The sequence below is a fragment of the Lingula anatina genome, chromosome 1 (assembly GCF_051362555.1).
Source record: "Lingula anatina isolate TDL-2025a chromosome 1, LinAna3.0, whole genome shotgun sequence".
In the NCBI taxonomy this organism is placed as follows: Eukaryota; Metazoa; Brachiopoda; class Lingulata; order Lingulida; family Lingulidae; genus Lingula; species Lingula anatina.
Genome location: NC_141767.1, coordinates 53973437 through 53996800, shown reverse-complemented (window position 1 = coordinate 53996800; position 23364 = coordinate 53973437). Strand labels below are relative to the sequence as shown.

The window sequence follows — 23364 nt, the reverse complement described above, 5'->3', positions numbered from 1 at the left end:
TTACCAGCTCTGGCTTTCCTAGGTGAACGTCTGACAGTCACAGGGGACTGCTCTACGTTGGCAAACAAATCAAATTCAGTCTCGATTTCCATGTTAGATCTGCTTGTTCCAGGATGTTCTAAAAATATAGGGTATATGCACATAGCCATGTTAAATTATTGTCTCTAAACCCTACCAAAATAAAACCATAAAGTAGATGGTAGAAATACTCAAATAGTATAACTTAAAGAAATGTCACAGGGTTGCATTTCATTATTTCCTTTCAATTCAGTACAAGCAGGAAGGATGGATAGGTAAATCATGTTTACAACCAAAAATTGTATCATATGATATATGATAATTATAAAACACAAGCTGAAATGTTTTTATACCGTTAGCTTACAGTGAACCTGGGCAACGTAACTCGAAAGCATCGCGTATTGCGAATAGTGACATCACATAGAGGCTACAATGAATATTTAGAATGAATAGAAAAAATGTAATTTATACCTTCCTCAATTAACCTAGAGGCCATTCTTTTAGGTGTTGGAGTGCTGGTAGCCTTTGGTTCCAAGTGGGAAAACTTCCTTTTCTGGCCCTTTTTACCCTGTGATGCCAGCTGTTTCCCTTTGCTGCTATTGGTAGAAGTGCTCGTATCAGCTGGTTCGGTGGCAGTACCAGCTACAGCAGACTGCTCTCCTGTTTTTGAGGATCTTTTTCGCTTGCCTTCAATCAAATTATCTGGAAAAACCAAAAACCTTTCAGCCTCCCTTTTTTTTTTAAATGGCAAAGTTTTCATGTGACATTAAAGGAAAAGTAAAGCAAGTGTGACTAAAATGTCTTAATGTATCACCCCCTCCCCCATGCTGATGAAGAATAACTAGATTTGTTGAGAATCTTTATTCTGAGACTTACCCAGGCTAACATCTCCCAGATGAGCTGCAGCAGTAGCTGGAGGAGGACAAGTCTCTGGCCTATTGACACATGGTAACAAAGCAGCCTGGTCTACACTCAGAATTATGCTGGATTTGGTCAATCTACAAAATAAATTAAGATTTGTCAGCCAACTTGGACTTATTTTATAAATACTAGTAATGCCTTTACAACAAATCAACAACTGTCCAACAACGAGCTCCTCCAATTGACTGAAAATGGTGTAAACTGGAGGGCCATGATGGTCAATGCCTGCACCAACCCTGACACTTGAAGAAGAAAAAATAATGCCAGGGATGTTGCATCTACATAAATAATGCTGCTGTGCTGTACAAAATCCGTTTCTGCACCTGTCCTTTGCTCTTATGCTGCATTTCAATAAAGGAAATAGGATTTTTTTCTTTCTTTGGGGAACATCATTAAACAAGTTCATTTTGTATAATCACATAATAATGTCATGCGCTAACTCATGACCATTATTTTTTGAGGCTTAGGTTTTAACCTATGCAGTAATCAACAATTAAATCAATAACACACATTTCAAAACTCCTTCCTGGAGAAACCAACCTTTTCTTCTTCCCATCATCAAGCTCAACCAGGTAATGTGTCTGGTCTTTCCTCTGGTCAACTTCACAGATGATGGCGGAATCAAAATATCCATCAACCGACAATGCCATGACACTTAAGCCAACTGGCAGCTCTGGATTGACTATGAGATCTGCTGCTTTCACCTGACGCTGGTCTTCATCATCAAAGTATACAAGGTACCTGCCACCAGAGATTAATACTGATTAATAATTATTTGGTTGGATATGTAACTTAGTAAATTTTATAAGGCGAAAAAATTCAAAATGCCCAACATTCTTTTGGGAATATGTTTAAAAATATTATAACAAATTTTTCATTTTATCATTGACTAATAATAAAAAATATTAAATTAAATGAACCACACACAAATCTTACTTTCCATTCTTCTCAACAGAAATAAAAACTCCTGGATAGAAGAATCCATCCTTCCACCTAGCCAAAACATTTGTTCCTAAAAGAAAATATCATACAGCCATCACATGCTTTTTTTTAAATGTTTCAGCAAATGCAAAATCCTACTGTAATTATTCTTTGAACTTCTGTAATTTTCAACAGTAATAATGTTATCAGCCATAGCAACAAGCATAATACAGTTTTTACCCCAAAAATAACAGTAACATATTTTTCATATCCAAGACTGCAATCTGAAACATACTTACGGTAATGTGCCATGAATTTCGAACAGTAGAAAATAATTAAATTTGGGAAAAGATCGTTCTGGCCGAAATTCATGAAATGGAGGTGCTCAGAACTTCTGAAAGTCAATTTTGACCGGAAGTTGTCTGTTTGTATACTTTATCTCTGACAAATGTTACTTACCTGTTTCTAAAGTTCTATGCCCCCCTTCAAACTCAGAACCAGGAATATTAGTGTCTAGAAGATCTGGCCTGAGTGCAGAAGACCTGGAGCCAGATTCTAACAGGGACTGCAGTGGAATCACTGGGCTGAAAACAATTCATAATGCAACATTTAGGTTTTCTGTGTCACTTATTCACATACATGGATTATGAATGACAGTGCAGTACAAGCTCTGCCAATTGTTAAAAATAGTCTGTTGCAGTTTTATTTTGTCAAGAAGTAATATGTCATATTTTTACTCTTACGTACTATTTACTGGGGTAAAATTTTGAATTTGCAATTTAAAAAAAAAAAATTGGATCAGACAAATATATTACATTGAGCACAAATTGTCACCCCATACTACCTGTAGGTCCTGATAGAACACAACTTAAACCACTATGAATCCCATACTCCAGCCCAACAATGGCTAATAAATACTTATCACTGCCCTAAATCAGAGTAATTTCATTATTTTCAGGACTGCATAGCCAATTTACATTTTTGTTTTCAGGACAACAAGAAAATATACCAACCTTGTGCTACTATCTCTGATTTGGCTTCTGCTCTCTGGTTCTTCTGGAATTTCCTTTCTTTGTACATCCTGCTTGGTAGGCATTTTGGATTGACCTGCAGTGGTCAAGAAATGTAATTATACTCCATGACACATATTAAAATGAGGGCAAGTTCATCTAAATATCCATTACTTAAAACTTCATCTAAATACCCCTTACTTTAAACTGTAACAGAAATTTCAACACTTTTAGGAACAGGCTCTCGTATGACCACTTTAAAGCCATGAAACCTGTTTTTGTATATTTATCATCAATTATATCTGATCAAAATAAAATACGGCTGCATTCCCAACCAAGTTGATTCCCAGACTAACTAGTCCACAGATCAAATATGGTGTGTACCTAACAATGGATTCCCGCCTCCCATGCACACCATCCCAGCATGGACAGAGCAATTCAATCTCGGCATGCTTTTAAGTGAGTCACGCCATATTTGATCCACGGACTATAGGTAGTGAGTCCAGGGATCAACTGGTACTGAATACACCTTAAAACACTGGGGCAGCACATGAGATTTTGGCCCCAAAAGTACAATTTTATGGGGACAGAAACTTTCACATCAGCAAATTCCAAACTCAATCATACATCATAGATTTATATTTGCAATGGTAATTTTTAACTCACTTCATCTAAGCCAAGCATAGTTTTAGCATTCACAATTAAAAATGTAAATTTTGGTCTGTCAGTAGTAATTTCACTACTTAAAATGAATGTGACATGCTTTTGCGTAGGCTTCCAAAAAAAGGAAAATGAGAAATAGACTAATGACTCTCTCTCTCTCTCTCTCTCTCTCTCTCTCTCTCTCTCTCTCTATATATATATATATATATATATAACTAGGAGGAGAAGTGGTAACGGTGACTTGTATCCCACGACGCCTTGCGGAGCCAACAGAGCCGTACAACACGGGTCGGGACTAAAACCATGAGTACCGCCAGCGTACACGCTGGTGGTACTAATTAAAATTACCTGAAATTGTTCCCTTTCTATTACTCCTTCTGGTCAATCCATCATCTGTTTTGCTTCCAGAGTTTCCTGAAGATGATGAAAACCTTTTTGGCCTTTCAGATACCTTTACAGGAGATAAAGTGTTCTCAGAGGCTTCTGCATGGACAATGTTGTCTTTGGCAATGGAGGTTTCTGTATCTTTAATACTAAGCTGTTTTTTTCTGACAGTGTCTGCTTGAGGTTTAGTAAATACAGTGTCATCTATACTCTCGCCCCTTTCAGACATCACAGTACTGGTGCTGGTAGTGCTTGTGGAAGCAGTGGATGACTTCTTTTTTAATTCTGGACTTGTGAACAAAGACTGTGAACATTTTGCACTGGAAGTACTGGAGGTTCTTTGACCTGCCTGTATAATCTCACTGCTGTTGCTGGTCTGCTTTTCAATATTCTGACGCTGCACCAATTCAGGACTGGTAAAAAGAGATTCAGAATGTTTCAAGCTAGCAGCGCTACTGTTAGAAGATTTATTAAGGGACTTTTCCGAGCTATGTGTCCTATCAAGAATGACCGTTTCTGTGGGAGAGGGTCTAGGTGGAGCTGGACTTAGGAAAGAATCTACCGTTCTTTGTAAAGATCCAGTTCTCTCATCTGTAACAGGTGTATGGACATGCGAAGGTAACAGATCTGCACTTGGAGCTCTATCATGGTCTAAACTAACCACTCCAGTGCTAATTTGTTGTGTCAGCTCATCATCTCCCTCATGGCCACCAGTCTGATTAGAGGCCACACTCTTAGCTCTGGTTTGGTTTCCAGAAGCACTCACAATACCAGGCTGTATATTCCCATCACCTTGAGTGTTGTCTTCATTATCATTTTTTGAAGATGTCTGGGGTGGTTGTGGTGGCTGGAGCATCCCTGCTGACCTATTTTCCCTTGACCCAAACCTGCTTGGACTCTCTCGACCAGAGCTAGGACTGGTCACATTACTGGCGGACTTGCTCAGGCTGCTGCCCCCAGTAGTACTGATGCTGGTGGTCTTAGACAAACTGCTCACATCACCCAGGTCACCAGAAGTCAAGGAACTAACAGTCCTTGATGGAGAGATAGTGGACATGCTGCCCGGACTTGATCTTACAACTGGTTCTTCTTTTTCCTGGTTTACAGAGATTATCATCATATATGTTTATATATAATCATACATACATGCATTATAGGTGACTGTAAGAGGCAATAGGTAAAATGAGAGAAACGGGCAAACTGATGGGTGCTGAATATTTTTTCCAGACTTTAAACTAGTCTGGACAACATTAAATATGGTCACATCTTTATCACATATCATTTGTGAACATAATATCTTCATCAGCCACCTGCTTTGAAAAAACTACACAGCTTCTAACATATGAGTGTAAGACAAACAAAATCAGAGTAAAATACATTATACTTACTTCTCTGGTTGTTTTCTTGACCACTCGTCCCCCAATGACTATTTCCTCTGTAATAATCCTTCTGACAGTAACTATTTCTTCCACAACAGTTCTGATTATTTTCTGTGGAGGTTCATCTGTTCCGCCTTGTATAGGTGGCTGAAAGGAAGGAGAAGCTATAAATTTGAGACTTGACTTTCAATGACAAAATATAGTTCACTTTTATTTAGAGTAAAAGTCTTTTTTTGAAACAGTAACAGCAACTTTGTATTTCTAATTCACGATTGTAATGAGACATCATCAGTACCAAAACTGAAAGGGTTTTGACCTTGTACAAGAAAGACCAAACTTGCCTTTTCCTTGTTGCCATCTCCCTGTCCTTGCTGTTCTCCAGAAGAACCATCTTTACTTGGGCCAGCTTCTGAATGGGGTCTCTTCCTACCTTGGGCTTCTCTGCCATTTTGGTTGCTATTTCCCTGAGACACATCATCCTGACCTTCCTTTACATCTTGTGACCTTGGCCGCTGCCGTGCTTGGGTTTTATTGAAATGACTGCCTGCTATACTTTCACTTTTTCCTTTAGCTCCACTTTTTCTTTTTGTAGACACTGAATTACTGAATGTTTGTTCCTCCTTAAGATAACAAAATGAGCTTTGGACTTTATGTGTATATCAAAGTATCAATGTTTGCATCACATTTGAAATACCAATTTGAAGGAATGGGGACATTTCATTAGTTTGTCAAGTATTTAAAAATAAAAATGCAGTGATTTGATGGAAAAATAGTGAAAACTTACAGCTCATTACATATATTACATAGCAATAACACCAATATCGTCCTTTTGATGAGAAACAATTTTAATTTATATTCTAACATTCCTACCTTTTGTAGTGCTGTTGCCTTTCTCTTCCTAGCCTCTCTTCCCAAAGTCAAGCTCTTCAGAGACTGTCTGTCGCGTTGTGACTGAGACATTCTAAATTCAAATGGGTCATGCACATTCAGCTGATTGTCTTCTATTATCTGTGCGTCTTGCTGTGTGTCACTCTGGTTATTCTGATTCTGCTCAGCTAGTTCTTTCTGCCAATCATATGACTGTGTTTCACAATCATAAAGTCGGCTTTGTGATTTGCTATTGCTATCACCAGTGACAACAACATGGCTTGTATCGTATCTCTCTGCATTCACATGTCTCAGTTCTGGTTTATCTTTGTGTCTTTTTCTAAATCTTCTTTTTCTTTGGCCTTGTGATTTACTCTTTGTTTCCCTAGAGTAGTCTGTCTTTTGAACTTTAAACTCCCCTGTGGCAGTTAACTCTGCTGATGACTTGAGAGGTGAACGAGACTTCTCACTGGATATTTTGGTGCACTGCTGATCTTCAGTGTCATCCTGTAAACAATCACATTTTTCACAGTCACAGAGTTTTAGCACAGGAAAACATCAATCACAATGATGCCAATTTCCCAATGATCTAGCAGATTTAAGAGGGCACATATACTGACAACTTAAGACAATCAGCAACTTCAAACTAGTGTTCTGAAATAAGCCTTTAATAAATGTTTGGCCATTAGTTTGACATCCAATCACTTCAATATCATCATTTCCTACAAAATTCAGTAACTTTCTAAAAATCATTTCATGCACAAAGAACAGAAATCCTCCAAAAGATGGAACCTTCTAAAGCCTTATGCAGGCCAGTATGCTGAAAAGCCAGGAATTTTCTATACCAACCCTCTTTTGCTCTTCTTGAAGTACAGGTGCTTGATTTGTCTTCTGCACAGTTCCTTGAGCTCCGTCACAATCCTGTTCTCTCCTCTGCCTTGATCTCAGCTGATCAGATCTTGGTACAGACATCTGTTGTTGGTGAGGGCTATCTTGTGACACATATGCAAAAAGATCAAGCTCACTGAAATAATGAAATAATAAATATAACATTGGTCAATAGACTGCAATTTGGCTGGTTCTTATGAATTGTAAATTCTGCATACCCCTGAATCATTTCAGAATCAATTCCATATCAAATATATCATATTAAAAAAAGTAAGTAATATGATTAACATATAATATTGAAAACAGGTCAGGTCTTTTTCAACCCATTTTTCCAATATTGCTAACTTAATTTTACCAGATTCTTTTCCAACTATTTTGCTTAAGACAAATAAGTGAAAGCCCAACAGCTACTTCTGTTTTATTTGTACAGTATGACACGAACTGAATAACTCCAAACCTTTCTGACAAAGTTGTTGACCGAGGACAAGTAGCATGCCCTCCTGATATGACAGCCTCTTTCACTCTGGTGAACATGGAGACTGGTGTTTCAACACTGTGGTTACTGCTCACAGAATTGCTGCCAATATCCGGACCTGAATGATGAAAAACATTGATGACTGTAAATATGGTCATTGGGGGGTGGGGGGAAATTATATCATCTGAAACTTGAAAGTAATCTTATTATCTCCAGTTTTAAGGTCTCATGGTTGTAAAAAAAGCTACCAAGTTTAACTATATCACGATCTGGTATCTTTGGGTTATAAATACATATCAACTTCTTACGTTCCACCATAAATTCAGTCACATCTTCAGAATTTTCTGATTGGGTGTGAATCATATTCAAGGTTAAAGTTGGCCCCTCTGGTTTTCTTTCAGCCAAAATCCTGCAATAATACCATGTGTCAATGTGAGTGTCATATCTTAACCTGCTACCATTCAAAATGTATGGGGACCTATTGTGTAATGATAGCATGCATTTTTTCAAGCATAATATTTAGATTTTTAAAGGATATAACAATATTGCTTGGTGAAAGTATACTATTTCAAAAACTCTATATTATGCAAAAACTATCTACCAAAAATATTGCATATTTTTACATTATGTTATTTCACTTGCAGATCACAAATTACATTTTTTTTCTGCAAAGTGTAAAGTGAAAATGCACAGCATGCATGTAAACTGTTCACTCAACCTGAGGCATGTGAAGAAACCCCCCAGACAATCCAAATATAATATGTTAACAGAAATACATTGAAAACAGAATTATTCTTTACTTAAAAAATAAAGAGACAAGCAAAGAGACAAATCACAATCAAAACCTTACAATTAAAAAGAATTTCAATAAATTTGGTAAAGATTTTAAAAATCTGAAGAATAACAATGATAATAATAAAAAGTTAAACAATAATACCTTTCTTTTTGCCTGGCATTTACTTTTGAAGATAAGTCTGAAACTTTCTGACTTTGCTGTCCAACCTGTTCTTCATCTTCATGTCTTTGAACATCAGGTGTGTCAGGTAGTATTTCTGGCATACTGAGACGAAATGCTGTCAGAAAAATAAAGCACAAACCAGTAAAATAGGAACAAACAAGAATATGAACAATAATGGTTTTTAGACAAACAAATAATATAACATATAAATACTTTGCACCACTAGAACTAAATGTTTAAGCCCTGGGAGATACAATGTACCAAATGTTTGTCAACATTCACCTTGTGACAAACAGAAAATTATAAGCACTTAAAATCTGATAATAATAATGAAAAGGAGAAAAGAGAAAATGTGTCAACCTCCAGAGGCTTCAGAGGATGTAGACATTGCTGATGTGGGTCTGTTGCTCTTCTTGGACTCTTCTGAGAGATAATGCTTTGGTGTATCCTTAATGCAAGGTCTATCTTTTTTCTTCCTAACTTCTGAAATATACAAATAACAGAAAGTTTTCTTTAATCGGTGATCCTTTATTTAATTTTGCTTAAGTTTTAGTAGTGTGATGTAGAAGTTTAAATAAAAGCTTTTCTTAAGTAATCTTCAACTTAAATCTCTAATATTTCAATTATACTTCACCATCTTAAAATCTAAGTCACCTTAAAGCATTTTCAATACTTTATTATTTTAAAGCCATTGCAGATTTTGTATCTTTACAATATTTACAAATACTTCTTTTCTAGATAGCAGTCTCTGACGTTCAAAGTTATATCATACCCCTGGGGTTGGCCCCTCTTGTGGCTTCACTCAATGCCAGAGTGTACTGTGAAGTACTGCCTTGAGATGGGGTTAAATGGAGAGACCAGTCCTCTGCAGTCTCTGCTGCTACATCTTATGGAATATGAGAAATAAATCACATATAAAAAGATCTTTACATTTTCTGTTATAGCTATTTGTTACACAATGCATAAGAATTACAGCAATGACTTGATCTTTTCAGTGGGTTTAATTATAATTTCTGTAGCATTTGTGGTACTTTTACTGTACCGAATACAATTATAGGGCAGCCAGCTTTTCACTCAATAAGAATGTTTTACTTTTATGATTAAATATACACTATCTGCCATTACCATATTACACCACATCTTTCACAACATCACAACACCTATCTTCAGTTATCTATGAACCATTTTACTTTATTGCCACTTATCTATCAATGCCTTCTCAAAATATTATATAATTATAAAATAAAAATACTGATACAATGACAGTTGCCAGTGCTCTACATATATTAGTACTTACCTTGCAAATCAACAGAGAATTTTAAAGCCAGCATTGCCATCGAAAACATTCAAACACAGAAAGTGGAAGAACACAATAAACCAACGGTCATCTTGGACCAACTAATACTGTACTATTCTAATAATTGGGTACAGCAGGATACACATGCATTAACAGTGAAAATATGTATATCAATCTATCCCTAAATCTAAGGTTGATCTAGTATTAAAAATGTGCTAAAAAGCAATGACATTTTTTTAGAACTTAAACCTGTTATACTAGCATTTTTTTAAATTCTTAATTCATCCCCCTATAAAACTGGTCCTCTTTGATAAACCCTCTTGTCTAGGCATGTCGTGAAGACCAGGTGTAACAAGCTTGTTGGCAGGTACAGGCACGTACCAGTCACGTGATTGTTGTCCATATTTGTGTAAGGTGCTGATACTAAACAGCTGTATTATTTCTGACAAGTCTATTCTGATCATAGCCTATTTGAACAATGTTCAGCATCGTAATTAAACTACAACAGAGAAACATGGGAGAGAGAATGTGTGTTTGTATGTGTACGCATAAGTGTGTGTATGTTGGGGGGGGGGGGGTACATTCAGTCTGTGCATCTTATTTTCAGCTTAAGTTTTCAGCTTATCAGCCATTCAGACCACTAGTCCAAATAAAATTTCAATCAGACAAGACACTTACCCCTATTACAGATTTATACTAGTAATGACAAGACATTGATTTTGTCAAATATTTCTTAAATTGCACCAATGGAGATGCACTCAAAAATAAAGTTATGGAAAAAGACAGAAGAAGGTTGTTGTGATATTGATCATTCTTATAATCAGTCATTTAAATGCTTTAAAAATTTTACTTGGCCTCATAAGTTCAACTAGAAGCCATCCACGCACTTAGAATCCATTAAAAATCCTTCATTGTGTGCCTTTTACTGCCTTTTCACCAATTTTTTAAAATTTGAAATGCTACATAGAAAATACTCTAAAAATATTGTTAAAATTCAGAAAATGTAACAGGGGCTTTATTTTCATTGGGGTTCAAAGTGACACCTTGAAAACCGGGGTTAGTTGGACCCCAGGGTAAGTTGGCACCCCATCTATGTATGAAAAAGTAACTACAGGGTGAAAAAAATTGATCACATCATTTAGTAAAGTGACAGTAGCCTACAATGCTAAGGAAGTGTCAGAAGTTAAAAAGTTTTACTTAGGCGGTATGGCTAAATTTAATGGGTTTTGCACCTAAAAGTAATTTTTTTCAAAAGATTTAAAAATCTATTTTCATAGACTTTTGATCAAATAAAGTATATGTATAGGGTATCAAACTAAAGCTAATTGTTTCAAAATTTACTAAATTGTATTAATGTAGTCCATTCTTGCACCATAAACAACTGCAATTCTCAAATCTAAAAATTGTGCACCTGGGGCTAGTTGGCCCCCTTGGCTCGGGGCAAGTTGGACCCCATATTACCCACTATTCTTTGCGCATTATCATTCAAAAACCTGCTTTATACCATTATTAATTTATTCTCAATTAAAACAAATTTTATTGATACATATTTTGGTTCTTGCAACATATACAATGTGATGGAGGGAAATCTCAATAAATCTGCCTCATTTGAACCATTTGTTTATCAAAGACTCAAAAATCAATCTAATAAATTGAAAATGTGTAAAAATGTATTTCAAGGCGTTTACAGGGGATACTTACTTCATTTTCGTATAGGGGTCCAACTTGCCCCGACCATGGGGCCAACTTGCCCCGTGGCGGGGGAAGTTTGCCCCATCTGACGTCATTGGTCCCCTTGAGGTCAGTTGGGGTTTTTTGTTTTTTTTTCAAATTGTGAGCCATGCTTTACATTTGAAAAATAATGACATTGCATACATAGCTAATTTCATGGGGCTTACTTTGAAACCGGATTTGTTACTCTAACTCATTCCTAGTTGGCTCTAAGGCCAAAAGTGTCTAACTGGGCCAACTAGCCCTGGTTTCCCCTACCGTTTGGTGAAAAGTGAAATATTAAAAAAAAAAAAGTTGGTCTAATAAAGCTTTCATATTCAGTTGAGTCAATGGCTTAATGCCAATTCACTTGTCTTCAATGATGGCAAAACAGAAGTTGTTCACTTTACTTCTCGTTTTTCTAAGGATGCGGAAAAACTAGAACTATTAGAAATTGGAAACAGTACAGTCACAGTAAAAGATGAGGTTAAAAACCTTGGAGTAATTTTTGATAATAGGTGCGATATGGCTGCCGACATCAGTAAAAATGCAAAGCCGCTTTCTATGGTCTTAAAAAATTTTCCAAACTATCCCACATCCTTGATAAAAGTCAAATGGAGAGGCTTGTCCCTGCCTTTATAACTTCACATCTTGACTATGGAAACAGTCTACTGTATGGTCTTCCTACCTACCAAATTGAAAAATTGCAATCTGTCCAAAATGCTGCAGCACGACTACTGACTAAATCCCTCTCAGATCAAACATTTCACCCATTTTATTCAAACTACATTGGCTTCCTGTATGACAGAGAATTGTTTTTAAATTACTGTTGTTTGTTTTTAAATTCACCAGAGGAGAATGTCTCTCATATTTTAACTTGATGCTACATCCAAGTACACCCAGTCTCACCAGGTCTACCAGATCCACCTCCACTCCTTGTTTTATCAGAAATGATAATAAAAAAACAACCAAAACCTACGGCCACAGGGCATTTTCTATTTCAGCACCAATTTTATGGAATCAATTACCCTCACACATTGGGACTATTGATAGTGTTGAGGTTTTTAAAAAAGATTTTAAAACATTATTTGCACAGTATTTTAATTAATATTTTCTCATTTTATCAGAAAAAAAGTTTTATTGTTCAGACCATTACTATTTTAACCAGCTTTAATTATTTTAATTATTTTTAACCTTAGCTTTTATTATATATATGTCTAGTTGTAATCCTGATAATTTTACCTGTAAACAGCATTGAGACGGTAGTGTAGTGCGGTTTGAAGAAATAAATATTATTATTATTATTATATGAACCCGACTTGTAAAATGGGAAGCTTTATGTAGAAATATGGATTATTTTAATATTCTTGAATAAACTTAAAGCAATAATAACTCTTCGTTTCGGCCAAAAAATGAATTTTCCTGGAGTAAACAACAATTTTCCCATACTTACCAATGGTTAATGAATCCATTTTTACATTCAAAGTTAGTCCCTGGTTTTTTTCTAAAAAGTTTGGTTTTTTGTTAAAATCTCTTAAGAGATTTTAACAGAGTATAGAAATCAATGGAGGTCACGTGGTCTAAAGACAAGTTCAAATATCAGAATAAAAGCTATAACTGCTGTTTTTGTGGTAAAACAGAATATATTATATTTCTATGAGTTATTCACAAGTTTTTTATTGTGAAATATAGGTCTCATACAAAGAGTTATTATGCCTTTAAATTACAAAATACTCTTCCTATGACTTGTTCTGAAACTCTGCTTCAGTCAAATGTTATAATGCATTGAATCACATAAATTCTGCCCTAAACATCACAGAAAATTTGTATGCTGAAAAATCTAAAACCTTACCATGACAACCTTGTATGGCTGATGGCCGACTTTCCTCTTCCAAAATAGTAATACTAGCATCTTCTTCTCTAGCAATCTTATAAACTGGACAGTTCTCTGGCAGACTCTCTACCATGGATTGTTCATAAATGTCCTTCCTTTCAGTAGCACTTAAATGAAGGTGCACACTTTCTGTTAAAGCAAATTTGCCAATATGAGACGATTTTCTATCTGAATAGCTAACCACTTCATGCTGATGTCCTGAATCTTGTATTTCCCTATTTGAACCCTCTGCTACTTGCACATGGACAATGTTATCAGTGTGCTGTTTTGCTCCATACCTCTTGCCCTGGTGATGTTGCTCCAGTATAACACCACGGTCAAATCCAGAATTTCCTGCAACTAAAGATGGCTGTGATGCTACAATTTCTTTTTTGCTGTCAGCAGAACTTTCATTGTTTTTTGACATACCATGTTTGGTCTGTACTCTGCACTCATGTTGATTGTTAATTCTGGTGTTTGGTATTTCACCTCTTATATCAGTTTGTAGTTTCTTTGTTGCAACAGTCATATCATTCTCAAAAAGTTTTCTTGGGGTGTTAGATTTCCCTGTCTGGTTTGGTTTTCTTGGACACTGGCTGTCTGGTGTAACTGCATCTTCTCTCAAGGTAGGCTCCATCACATACTGCAAAGTACAGATCAAAATTAAGAATAACAGTCTACCTGGTAAGAGGTTTAAGGAGTGGTGGGGTGAAGAGGTGAGGTTCTGTTAAATCTAAACTAAACAGCACTACATTCATTGACTGGTCTTATATTGGGACTGAAACACTATGAATGTATGATCATGGAAGGAAATAAACCCAACTTCTAGATGTCTTTTTTTTTTCATCTTTTGTTGGAGGCTCCTCCAACATACCTCTTTCTGTTGTAACACTATGATGCTTTCTTCCTGTCCATCATCTATACTAACAATGTCCACAGGGAAAGAAGATGGACAATGCTAGAACAGAATTAACAATTGTGGGCACATACATACATATAAACATACACAATCATCCTAAATATTTTACTGATATCAAAGTATAAGAAGAGACATTAAGATTAAATAATTAATTCAAGTACATGACAATCTACCCAATAATGAAATAAAATAAAATAAAATAAACATGAGTAATTATAAATTTTACCCCCATATTTCCTGAATCATGTCTGTAGCTTTCTCCAGATGCACTACTTCCTTTACTTTTGTCTGTTTGGCAGCGGCTGACCACACGCCTGTGATTCTCATCCAGTGTCTAAAAGGAAAGCAAATGCAAATCAGCTATTCATACCTTCTAAAAAGAACACAAATCTCAACATTCAGTTTTCATAGAATTGGCCTAGTAACTATGTAAACAAGCAAGGCTATTTGTATTGTTTTTAAAGGCACTAAGCCAAAGCTACATACATGAAAAAATATTTCAAGAGCCGGTGTCAATTTGAGAGACAGCCTTATATATTTACGTTTTCTAGGCACAATGTAATTAAAATTTTAAGTGATATCTCACACAATCAGAAATGGCATAACTTACTGAAATTAAAGTGGTGTCAAGAGCATCAGCCACAGGATTCTGCTCCAATGACCTTGATCTTGAATGTCTTATTTTCTGAAGGCTTGACAAATTAGCTAAGGACAAATCCAGACCTGTTGCTGTTTCTGTTTCATCATCTATTTATACAAGTATAACATTCGCATCTCTAAATGTCTTGAATAAGTGAGTAAATTTAAACATGGCTTCAGCATTTTGTTTCCTCTCTTCTCTATTTAAAACATTCCTTATCCTGTTCAATACCCTTCATTAAAGATTTATCTTAAAGAAATTTACTACTAAACATGCTTATTAAAAACATTATACAAATGCCATTATTTGACTTAATTCACTCTGGTCATTTATCAACCTTGTGAAGACAACACTGCCATCTACTAACCTGACAGAGCAGTGGGAGAACTTGGTATAATGACTGGAACAGACCCATAAGCTCCGGGAGATGGTGGAATGTAGTTCACTGACTGGCTGCATGCACATAATAAAAAGGGAAACCAATAGATATATGAAAAGAACATGTACAGACAATAATAAATTTGACAAGTAATTTTTTTTTTAATATAGACTTGCCCTTCAAGAAATCGATGGAAAATAGCTCTTTTTCAAATTTGAATGGGCACTGTAGAAAACATATAACAGCTAAAGCTCTCAAATTAAGCACATATGTGTGATATCATGTGAATAATAAGTTCTGTAAATTTCAATCCAAGCAGTTGAGTACATTTTGAGACAGAACGCTTTAAATGTGCAGCAAACCGTAACGCTTATCCCTTCAAGATCTCGACGAAAACCGGAAGTGCGTCATGACGTCACTCGCTTCTACTTGGAAAGCTGCTGGGTTATTTTCCGATGAGAAATATTTCGTGGCTCATACAAATGTTCGGAAAATGACCATGCAGATAAAAGAAAATTCACTAATCAAAATTGAAACTGCGTAATTACATAGGAAAACATTGTGCATTCCTGACCTCGACTTGTCAGTGTAAACAAAGTGTACTGAACGCATCGCAAGCAAGCACGTGAATGCCGCGTTTGATACTTTGTATCAGACGCTTCGTTTTACTTGACAACACAGTGTTTACGATGGGCATGACAGGAAAAACAGTGCAAAAAACACGCACTTCCGGTTTTCGTCGATTTCTTGAAGGCGTCGATTTCTTGAAGGGCGAGTCTAGCATAAATATAAATGGGGGTCTGTTAATGTAAAAATCACAAAATCAAAGAAACATGTTGGCACTTGTGTACATTGTAAGTTTGTTTGCTTAACACATAATTTGTGTACACAAATAGGGTTCATAAACAGGCATCATAAAACTGATGGGCAAAGGTCTTCTATTTTATAATCTATTTAGGCAATTTCTTTTTCATCTGGTTCATTAACTGACTTAGAATGAATTAAGTTGTTTTCATTGAAACTTCATCTGCTGCAAAAACAATCTCAATTTTTGGAAATTCATTTTTGCATGATCAGTGTTGAAGACATTGTGTAAACTGAATTATGAGTCTTTAAAGCATACTATTTAAAAAGATTACCACAAATGATTTCTTCCATATCAAAGTCAATGCAAAATTTCCAAATAAAAAATTGCAATCACAGACAAATTCTTCTTACTGATACAAAACTAATATATTTTTTTAACTGATAACTTTAGGATGACAGGTCTGCAAGATGGTCAATAAACAGCATGAATACCTGTCAGATTCCAAAGTGTCCATGGCAAGAACCTCATGTTGTGAAAACTGTAAGGAACCCATGTATTCTGATGGAGTGGCAACTATGGACACCGGAAACAAAAGAATAATCCCTCTTTAAAAGCACTGATAATTTTTCTTAAAAACTAATGATGCTTTATCAAAATGTTGTGTCATCTGGAAATGCTGTATACAGTATCTTTACTTTCTTTGAAGTTTAAGCCATGTTAGTACCTCTTTGGTTTGTATTCTGACTACATGGGAACAAATCTTCTTGTGAATTGCTTTGATTTTCCACTTCATCTTCTCCATGATGATCCACCTGCTTCCCATATTTTTCTGCCATAAAGACTTGCTCTTGTTTCCATGTGGTTTTATGGACATTGGACTGTTCTTCACTGGCCAAACTGCCAAAATTTCCCTTTGATTTTTGTTTTGGATTTTTCCTAAATAAGCAAAGATAATCATTCGAAATCTAATTTTTTCTAATCAAAATAAGTAGCACAAGGATATATTGTTTAAAACCAGTCAAAGTCACTGGCTTTTGGTAATCTATTCAAACGATTTTTTCCTCTAATCAAAGAATGAAAAGTTGGTGGTAATGACAACAATAGACAATAGTGTCCAATCTCAACAGCCGCAATACCACTTATATTAGAATGGACCATGACCTGTTCCAATCTCTCTCATCACTGGAAGAGCTGCTGAAGGAACTGAGGTTACTCGTGGTCACAGTGCTGCTGCTCTTCTCTGGGCTGCCTGTAATATTCACAGGTGCCAAAACAAGGTAATTCATTATTATCTTTTGTTCTTGGAAAAAATCAACAAGTCCTTAATTACAGGATGTTTTTTAATTGTCTCAGACTACTCATATTAGCTTTAGGGACCATTCCCACAGATATTTGGATCGATCTATCTCCCTGGGGAGTCTCACTAAATTGCTATCAAACTAAACAGCTTAAACGTCTGTCACGTCTAGTAAAACTGTTAGGGGGTAATTATCTTTAGCCCTAGCTGATTCAGTAGGTCCTGGCAGACATTTAAGCCTCTTGAGCTGATAGCAATATAACCTGAACCCCCAAAGAGTTAGGTTGATCCAGAAGGACCGATCTGAGTATGGGAACCCAGTCTTAAAGTAAACAAATATTTTGATTGTCCTATCATAACTCAAATCTGAAAATATTTTGTAATATTCAAGCCCTTACTTAAAGCACTATGACCATAAACCACCAAACTACTTATAACTGATTTTTCACTTTTCAAGTTAAGCAAATTAGACAGTTTATACCTGGTGTTCTTGGTTTCATGGCCAAAGGTGTTTTCTTCACAAAGACTTGGCCATGACCCTCCGTATCACTGACCACAGCTGTTGGGGCATCACTTATACCACCACTTTCTGTCTCACTTATAGCACTGGTAACAAATCAAAAACAATAAACATATTAAACTGTGTTCATTACTATCCTTCGTGCATTAAAACAGAAATTGCCAAAACTTATTTCCACTTTTTTTTCATATATTATATTTGATTGATCTATCTGTATGCAAAGTAAATTCATAACACACAAAAAACTATTTCAAGCTCACACAGTATTTGTCAAATAATTGTTTTGCTAAGCATTAATCAGGGTTAGTTTAAGATATCCCTTTCACTTGATAGAGAAGCTGGGTTATATAAAATTTACCTCATGAAATAAACAATCAACATCTATAAAAATATCTTACTGTGGTGTTCCATTGTAGTGACCATTTTGAAAAGGTACTCCAAGTTCATCCTCCCTGCTGTCTGTTTCTGCTGCAAGGATGGTACTTATATGATCACCCTCTGCCTCACTTTGGGTGGCTTCTACTATATCTTCAACGATGAAAGTCACTTTAAAAACATTCAGTTTATTTCACACCCACCAGTTGTCTAAATCTACTTCCTCACATCTATTTTGCTTGACTGTGAAAAACCTTGACATGAAATATACATTTTAATTCAAGAAATCATATTTGACAAAAATGCAAGTAAGCATTTTCAGACCAGCAAAATTTGGGATGCAGTTTTTCATGTCAACTTACTCTGTATCAGTGTGCTACCTGGACTATAATTACAAGCCTGGGCTGCTCTTAATCCCACTGGGTGTCTAAATTATATAAAAAATATATATATATATTGACACATAAGTCATTATCAGCTGAATACTGCTCCAAAACAAATTACTTCTTTTGTAGTGGTTTCCTTCCTGATGTAAGATGTTAAGACAGTGAAGCGTAAAAGGCAATCCAAAAATATCATTTTCTCATTTAAAAAAGTTCCAACATGAAATGTTCTGACTTAGGAAAATATAACATGTTACACTTGGATATCAATTTTAATTTAAAAAAAACCATACCCATCTTGGATTTCAACATCACTTTTTTCTTCAGATTTAATTTCTTCATCCTCAACACTGTTTATTCCACGATCATTTTCATTGTCCCTTGTATTTCTTTCCATTTGATCATCATCTCCACAGCCACTGGTACTCATTTCCCCACCTTGGCCTATTCCAGCATTTCTGTTACCAATGGTACCAGAAAGTCCAGTGAGAGTTACAGCCCTGTTACCATCTGAAATGACATCAAATCACACCCAATAGTGCTCAAATAACACTGGCATCATTCTTTGAATAAGGGGTGCACTAAAAGCACTCATCTATAAACAATGCTTGTGCATTTGTATTCTGACAAAAATGGTTTTGCCTTTACCTACTTGGTGAGCAACTATCCTGAGCAACAGTGAATGGTACTTAGTTAGATTCACATATTTCACAATGTTAGATGTTTTTGATTCATGCTTAACTGAAGAGAAAACCAATCATCCAACTGAATTAAGTTCACTTTTGTTATAAGAAAATCAAAAACGAAAGTTTCATGGTCTTATGTTGTGCAAAAATATAATGCAAGCTCAATTGTTTTTAGACAATATGTAATAGTAAACCTTAAGTAGAAGTAAAACAAAAAATTTGCACAGTAAGCTTGTCAGCTTCTGAGAGCAATGGATGTTGAACATGTTACAGAAGAGCAAACATACAGTACAGCAAACATACTTATCATAAGCTTACCAAGTTCAGCTTCTGATGTAGGAGTGGCATCAAGCTCTTTACAAGTATCCTAAACAAACCAAAAAATAATGATTATTAAAGAACATCAAATCACAATAGTTTAAAACATTTAATATAAAATCTTTATTGTATTACTTTTTCTATCCATTCAACTGTATGTAGGATATATTATAAAGGGTTATTTATGTATTGTGAAGGTCAGGTGATCATAAAAAGGACCCTTACAAATAAAACAGACCCTCACAAAAGGTAAAAATAACTGATATTCAGCATTATGTTAGTTTACCTCTTTATTGTTTATGGATCCTTCCTTCCGTAAAATTGCTAAGCTGTTAAATATGTTGCTGGGCACATATTCTGCATATTGTGTCTCTTCCACTTGGGAGCTGGAGACAAGTAAGCAGGCCTCAGAGGACTCAGACAGGTATGGCTCTGTTAAATCCATTCAACATTACAAGTTGACCCTAGAAACCATCACCATGCAGATGAGAGAGTACTAGTATGCAGAAACATTTTGAGACCACAAAGCTTTATGTAATAGTTCATGGAAGGTCAGTTTCAGGGGCAGATTGAGGCCATCTTCTGGGTGTTCTGGAAGACAGTCAGATTTTCAAGTTAACATTGACTGGTATCTATTTTTTTTTTTTCTGTCAGAAGATGGTCAAAAATGGAAGATGGATCAACAAAGATAATTTGGAAGACTGTCAGAAAAAATCTCTGGATCCGCCCCTAAGTTTTTACATGGATTGATTTCCACTTTACACTCCACTAGTGCACAAACCTTTCTTAACTTATGCATATGTCAAAAGCACCTAAAAAGAGATTTCCAAGCTCAAACTTTTCCTCTCACAAAGCATTATAAAAGCCCTGGGATTTTTAATTCACTGACATACCTGCTTGATTTTCATTTTTTTGTTTCATTGCACAGCACGTGTTTTAACTGGACTTCCCAAATACTCGTGTAATCACCAGCTTTGCTGCATTCTGCTCAATGCCAAGAGGAGGCGTGTTAATTTGATTGCATTCACTTGGCGAGTCCCCGCGACTAGGTGTTGGACCGATCTACTTAGAACAATAGGTTAATTGGAAACGAGTACTCCGACTAAATTCTCCTCTTCCATATTACAGATGCTGCTGCCACTATTGCTACAACAACTACAGCTAGTAATTTTCAGAGAAGTAATAATTAAGAAGTACATGTACTACATGTACGTAGAGAAAAAAATCATTTAGTATTACTACTAGTACCAAACAGATATAATAGACAAATTATTGAAACAGTAATCACCTGGTGAAATGGTATTTCCTTTCAACGATGCAAACTCAAGTTTTGGAGGATCGCTATCATCGTATGCTAAAAACAGTTGTTAATCCAATTTAAAGGGAAGTTCATACATGTTGATAACATGCACAAACCTGCCGCGGGATGTGGGACTTTTGATTGGTCAATAATCTGGGCTCTCGTGACCTCTCGCGCTTTCAAGGTTGGTCGGCCTCTTTATCACCCCTAAGACTGTCCTGGTAGGGGCCGTCGAAAATGAAGGTAATAATTCCAGTTATGAACATCTTCTGAAAGGCCATGCTATAAAATAATATTCTTCATGACTCTCATAGGTATCTCAGTTTATACCAGATACACTATGTATGTGCTGATTACCCTGTAAGTTACAAGATGGAGACGATTCTTTAACGGGTATCCTTGATGGTACCAGTGTTATTGCACCTACAGCATCCAGCATGGGTTATGAGATCTTTAATTATCAATTTAACCTGGCCATTTCTGCTTTAAAAGGCAACCTTCTGGATTTTTTCATAATGATGCTATAGCATGTTGCAAACGAAATGTTAATTTGCCTTTGAAATTTAGATCAGTTTTGATTAATTCACTTATTTAAAACCAGTCTTATAGTTATCAAAACTTATTTCTAATGTAACATACTGATATTTTCTATAACCAAATGTTTACTTAGTGTTGAATTGCTATTTCAGTTGAATATATCCTTCCCGGCGACGGGCTGTCAAAAGCTCATTGAAGTTGATGATGAGAAGAAAATTCGAGCTTTCTATGAGAAGCGCATGGCTTCTGAAGTCAGTGCTGAAAGTTTGGGAGATGAGTGGAAGGTGAGTTATATGGTGGTTGTTCTTAAATTGCAATTCACATTAATTTGAAAGCAAAAAAGAAGCATAAATGTTATAAATAAAGAAGAATCCCTGAGGTCTCCTGCATCATGTCAAGATTTAAAAATGTGATATTTAATGGTTGTTATACCAGCAAATTTTTGATTCAGGGATATGTTGTTCGAATTTCTGGCGGAAATGACAAACAAGGCTTCGCAATGAAGCAGGGGGTTTTGACCAATGGCCGTGTCAAGCTGCTTTTGGGCAAGGGCCAAAGCTGTTACCGTGAGCGCCGTAGTGGAGAACGCAAGAGAAAGTCTGTGCGTGGTTGCATTGTGGATTCTAACCTTAGCGTCTTAAACTTGGTGATTGTTAAGAAAGGTAAGACTCAGGTTTACATGAAGAAACCTTATTCATTCCTATGTTGAAAGAAAGGTACATTTGTAACTGTTGTTTGTGTATGTTCTTCTGAAAAGGAACAGTTTTATCATGCTCTCTGATATTTGCCATTTCACATCAATTTTGGGAATTAATTTTAAGATGCAAGTTGCTTTTCATAGCATCTTAATCAGGTAGTCGGTGAAATTACCTTGGGTCTGTTGACTGCATTTCTCCTTTATAACTATATCGTATGTCACTGTGTTCTAGTTTGATTACCTACTTGAGTTTTTCAGTTTCATATAGCTATTTGTACTGAAACATTCTTTCCTGAGCATTATGAAACAGCTTTTTAATCTTTCTTATTTTAATTTTGTTTAGGGGAACAAGATATACCAGGTTTAACTGACAAAACCATCCCTCGTCGCTTGGGACCCAAGCGTGCTAGCAAGATCCGCAAGCTTTTCAATTTGACAAAGGAAGATGATGTCCGCCAGTATGTTGTCAGGCGTCCTTTACCAGCAAAAGAAGGTTTGTAAAATTTTAGATCTACTGCTGTGGGTTTTATTTTCTCATCTCTTACTTTTCATTACTGCTGTACTGTGACTTGAAAACCATGTTTACTAAATTTTGTCAGTGATGTAAACAAAAAATAAAACTTGTATCACACCAAGAGAAATAAATTTTTATCCTGCAGCTTGTATGTGTGCAAGGAGTTTAAGCTTCGGAACTAGTCAGTCATGTCATTGTGAAATTTAGGAAGGCTTAAGTTTTTAATTTTATGTAAAGTCCACTGAAAAATTTTAATGGATTTTAGACTTAAAATTATTATCATTATTATTAATAACAATTTATCCTTATATGTAGGTAAAAAGGCCAGAACAAAGGCCCCCAAGATCCAGCGTCTGATTACTCCTCTGGTGCTGCAGCGTAAGAGACATCGCTTGGCACTCAAGAGAAGAAGAGCTGCTAAGAAGAGAGATGAAGCCGCAGAATACCAGAAACTCCTTGCTCAGAGGTTGAAAGAAGCCAAGGAAAGGAAAATGGAGCGTCGCAGGTCTGCTTCAAAAAGCAGAGGAGATTCTGGAAGGGAATCCGTTTCAAAAAAATGAATTTCATTATGTGAAAAAATAAAAGAACTGTAAAAAATATTAAATTAAAAAAATGAAACTGAGCAAA

At 35.8% G+C, this 23364-nt stretch overlaps 2 protein-coding genes across 13 annotated transcripts in view; one reads left to right on the top strand and one right to left on the bottom strand.

The window, feature by feature from the left end:
* Positions 1 to 21124, bottom strand: part of LOC106167315 (uncharacterized) — a 27053-nt gene extending 5929 nt beyond the window's left edge. Inside the window, exons 1-33 of one of the 12 annotated variants that reach the window (XM_087001008.1) lie at positions 20978 to 21124; positions 20583 to 20751; positions 19976 to 20280; positions 19690 to 19738; positions 18979 to 19195; positions 18665 to 18729; positions 18326 to 18473; positions 17889 to 18013; positions 17272 to 17359; positions 16835 to 17046; positions 16602 to 16683; positions 15291 to 15376; positions 14894 to 15030; positions 14510 to 14617; positions 14239 to 14322; positions 13344 to 14007; positions 9257 to 9370; positions 8845 to 8967; positions 8464 to 8599; positions 7835 to 7935; positions 7509 to 7644; positions 7013 to 7187; positions 6167 to 6670; positions 5638 to 5916; positions 5306 to 5443; positions 3882 to 5013; positions 2874 to 2967; positions 2320 to 2444; positions 1876 to 1951; positions 1480 to 1680; positions 895 to 1016; positions 490 to 720; positions 5 to 118 (exon numbers count right to left, since the gene is read on the bottom strand). In XM_087001008.1, coding sequence (XP_086857134.1) covers positions 5 to 118; positions 490 to 720; positions 895 to 1016; positions 1480 to 1680; positions 1876 to 1951; positions 2320 to 2444; positions 2874 to 2967; positions 3882 to 5013; positions 5306 to 5443; positions 5638 to 5916; positions 6167 to 6670; positions 7013 to 7187; positions 7509 to 7644; positions 7835 to 7935; positions 8464 to 8599; positions 8845 to 8967; positions 9257 to 9370; positions 13344 to 14007; positions 14239 to 14322; positions 14510 to 14617; positions 14894 to 15030; positions 15291 to 15376; positions 16602 to 16683; positions 16835 to 17046; positions 17272 to 17359; positions 17889 to 18013; positions 18326 to 18473; positions 18665 to 18729; positions 18979 to 19195; positions 19690 to 19738; positions 19976 to 20134 — 6025 coding nt within the window. In that variant the 5' untranslated portion in view covers positions 20135 to 20280; positions 20583 to 20751; positions 20978 to 21124. Of the gene's footprint in view, positions 1 to 4; positions 119 to 489; positions 721 to 894; positions 1017 to 1479; positions 1681 to 1875; positions 1952 to 2319; positions 2445 to 2873; positions 2968 to 3881; positions 5014 to 5305; positions 5444 to 5637; positions 5917 to 6166; positions 6671 to 7012; positions 7188 to 7508; positions 7645 to 7834; positions 7936 to 8463; positions 8600 to 8844; positions 8968 to 9256; positions 9371 to 13343; positions 14008 to 14238; positions 14323 to 14509; positions 14618 to 14893; positions 15031 to 15290; positions 15377 to 16601; positions 16684 to 16834; positions 17047 to 17271; positions 17360 to 17888; positions 18014 to 18325; positions 18474 to 18664; positions 18730 to 18978; positions 19196 to 19689; positions 19739 to 19975; positions 20281 to 20582; positions 20755 to 20977 lie in introns of those variants that run through there. The other 11 variants (XM_087001015.1, XM_087001016.1, XM_087001009.1 and 8 more) reach the window with 11 other exon arrangements.
* Positions 21068 to 23364, top strand: LOC106164975 (small ribosomal subunit protein eS6). Its single transcript, XM_013543075.2, has 5 exons — positions 21068 to 21232; positions 21679 to 21810; positions 21978 to 22188; positions 22567 to 22716; positions 23053 to 23364. The coding sequence occupies exons 1-5, from the start codon at positions 21227 to 21229 to the stop codon at positions 23295 to 23297; spliced, it is 744 nt and encodes a 247-aa protein (XP_013398529.1). The 5' UTR covers positions 21068 to 21226; the 3' UTR covers positions 23298 to 23364.

Excerpts from the sequence above, each read along its gene's own strand:
- LOC106164975 (XM_013543075.2), top strand. Across the intron at positions 21,811-21,977 it reads GTTTGGGAGATGAGTGGAAG|GGATATGTTGTTCGAATTTC; the intron begins GTGAGTTATATG and ends TTTTTGATTCAG. Across the intron at positions 22,717-23,052 it reads TCCTTTACCAGCAAAAGAAG|GTAAAAAGGCCAGAACAAAG; the intron begins GTTTGTAAAATT and ends CCTTATATGTAG.